Genomic DNA, 2,428 nt, shown 5'->3' on the forward strand with positions numbered 1-2,428 from the left:
AACAGCTGCTTCTGTGCAACATCCCTTGAAAATGTCCCATGGCCTGGGCTAAGATAATGTGTTCCATCCCCTACCCCACTCCAAGTTACACCTGTCCAATATTTGTACTCTGGCCAGGCCTGGATTCCCTCCTTTCTAAACAGCATCCTGTTGACCTTGATGCTCCCTTAGGAGTGCCCTTCTCCTTCGAAGCTGATGGCAGCAATCAACTGACTCTGATGACCTCAGGGAAAGTGTCCCACAGTGTGGCGTGGGCCATTGGAGAAAACGGCATTCCTTTAATTCCTCCACTGTCACAGCAGAACATTGGATTCCGAAGGTATAATGTGACTTGAATGAATAGGTGGCCAGCATGGGCATTACCAGTAAAGATATGGGTGAGGAGGCTTGTAGTGTCAAGCTCTGTCCTTTTATTTCAAGCTGCCTGCATTGTTATATACTTTTAAAAGTGTTGTTAAGGTAAAACATAGGCTTTTAATGGCCTAACATATACAGGATGTCCATTAGTGTCACATATAGTGAAAGCATTTTATTTCATCTTCTTAGAAATTCTACAAAATCTTCTTTTCCCATCTTACAGACTGGGAAAAGTACAGTGTATGGGTTTGAATATTTACTCTTGGTAAAGGTTCCTTGGTACTGACTGGTAAAGTTTCTGGGTTATGGGACAGTCCTTGTTCTCCAGCCCCTTCCCCAATTGCTAGATCCTTATGTCCTTCCTCTGAGCATAAGGAGCCCCTGGTTCCCAGTCTACCCTATATGACCTCTTTGGGTGATGCTGGTCTAGGCAGCCAGCATCCCTCTGTCAGAGTCTCCCCCATCCATTTCCCAGATAAGTCTCTAGTCAGTCTTCTCACCATTTAGGCCTCAGTTGCCTCATCTCTAAAATAAGAGGATTTAGAACCAGCAAGATGGCTTAGAGGTAAGGTGCCTGCTCCCAAGCCTGACAATATGAGGAAAATCCCCTGGAATCCACATGGTGGAAGGAGAGAACTGACTCCTGCAACTTGTTCTCTGACCTTCATGCACACATGCACACACATAAATAAATAATAAAAATACCTTTGAAAAATAAAAAGATTTCTCCCCATTATAGAGAACGTCACTTTGAATACACAAAAATCAGAAGGGGGCTCGTTTTGCCCCCATTCTCCTCCTACAGAGTCCCATACCACTACAAGATGTGGCCCCAGGCCCAGTCAGAAGCCACTTCTGATGGAAGCTTGTCTAAGTCTTAGCCCCAACCATTTTGTGATCATTTCACCTGAGTTTAGTACTGGAGAAATTCCCTGGGGGCTACAGCTTCTGACTCCTCAGTAGCTAAAACAACATGAGCAATGAAAAGTGCCTGATAGTTGATCAAGACCCACCTCAGTAGTGTTGGACAAGGATCTCCTCTGAGTTCTGGTGCCCAAGCAGCCTGGGATGTGAGGCGTTTGGGGATTCCTGAACCACATATGCAGGGGCCTCTCCCTGGCCAGGATCTGGGATGAGGGGTATTTTACTTACTGGGTGGAGCAGTAGAATTGAGTCATATTTCTTTATTGCCCTACAACCTATTTCATAGTCAAGTAAAGAAAAATGGCCAGAGTCCCATTATAAGCTTCCTCCTATGGAGGGCAGTGGCTTCCATAAGCAGTATTCACTCTGGGATTTGGTGGTCCTGATGTAAACTGCTCTGGTAAAGTCGGGCTCACAATTGCTTTTGTGTTTCTATTTTTGCTGTTTTCCAGCGCTCTAAAGAGAGCAGATGCCATCTCTTCTATTGGCACCTCAGGACTGACGGACATGAAGAAGTTGGCCAAGTGGGCAGCAGAGTCCAAGCTTGACCCCAATGACCCCAACAATGCCCCTTTGATGCAGCTGATCTCGGTAATGTGGCCAGAGATGCATAAGCCATTGTAAACTCAGTGATAATAGACTACTCTGCCCTTGACATGCATCTTTTTTTCATGTTCTGCCACGGTTTAAGAGTGTAAGAGCTGTCAGTGACAGGTTCATATCTCAGCCCTGCCACCTCCCTGGCCATGAGATGCAGATGATCATCAGTGTACTAAGCCCTGTGTGCCCTGTGTACTCACATAGCATTTTATGAGGGCGTAAGCTGCTGTGCATAAGCCTTAGCTGGGTACACAATTTGCAAGCAATATAATTAGCTTATTGTTGGTACTATTACCTGTAACCTCCAAGAAGACCCTAAAGAAAGGCCTCATTATCTGTTCGACAAAGAGAAAATTAAGTTTAGCCTTGAGAGTTACTTGCTCACAACCACACTGCTAAAAATCTGATCCCAGAGCATGTGCTTTTCCTATACACACTGATAGGGTATTTTAAGCAATTTGTCAGGGACTAGAGAGATTGGCTCAGCAGTTAAGAGTACTGGCTGCTCTTCCAGAGGACCCAGGTTCAATTCCCAGCACCCACATGG

General features: G+C 45.4%; 1 protein-coding gene across 1 annotated transcript; it reads left to right on the forward strand.

The window, feature by feature from the left end:
• Positions 1–171: 171 nt before the first annotated feature.
• LOC108490428 (coiled-coil and C2 domain-containing protein 2A-like) lies at positions 172–1,872 on the forward strand (the record flags this gene model as incomplete). Its single annotated transcript, XM_017796481.1, has 2 exons — positions 172–319; positions 1,734–1,872. Coding segments are annotated over 2 exons (287 nt in total), but the record flags the coding sequence as incomplete, so codon positions are not given.
• Positions 1,873–2,428: the final 556 nt, after the last annotated feature.

This window comes from Nannospalax galili, unplaced genomic scaffold (genome assembly GCF_000622305.1).
Source record: "Nannospalax galili isolate Female #2095 unplaced genomic scaffold, S.galili_v1.0 C49617983, whole genome shotgun sequence".
Classification (NCBI taxonomy): domain Eukaryota; kingdom Metazoa; phylum Chordata; class Mammalia; order Rodentia; family Spalacidae; genus Nannospalax; species Nannospalax galili.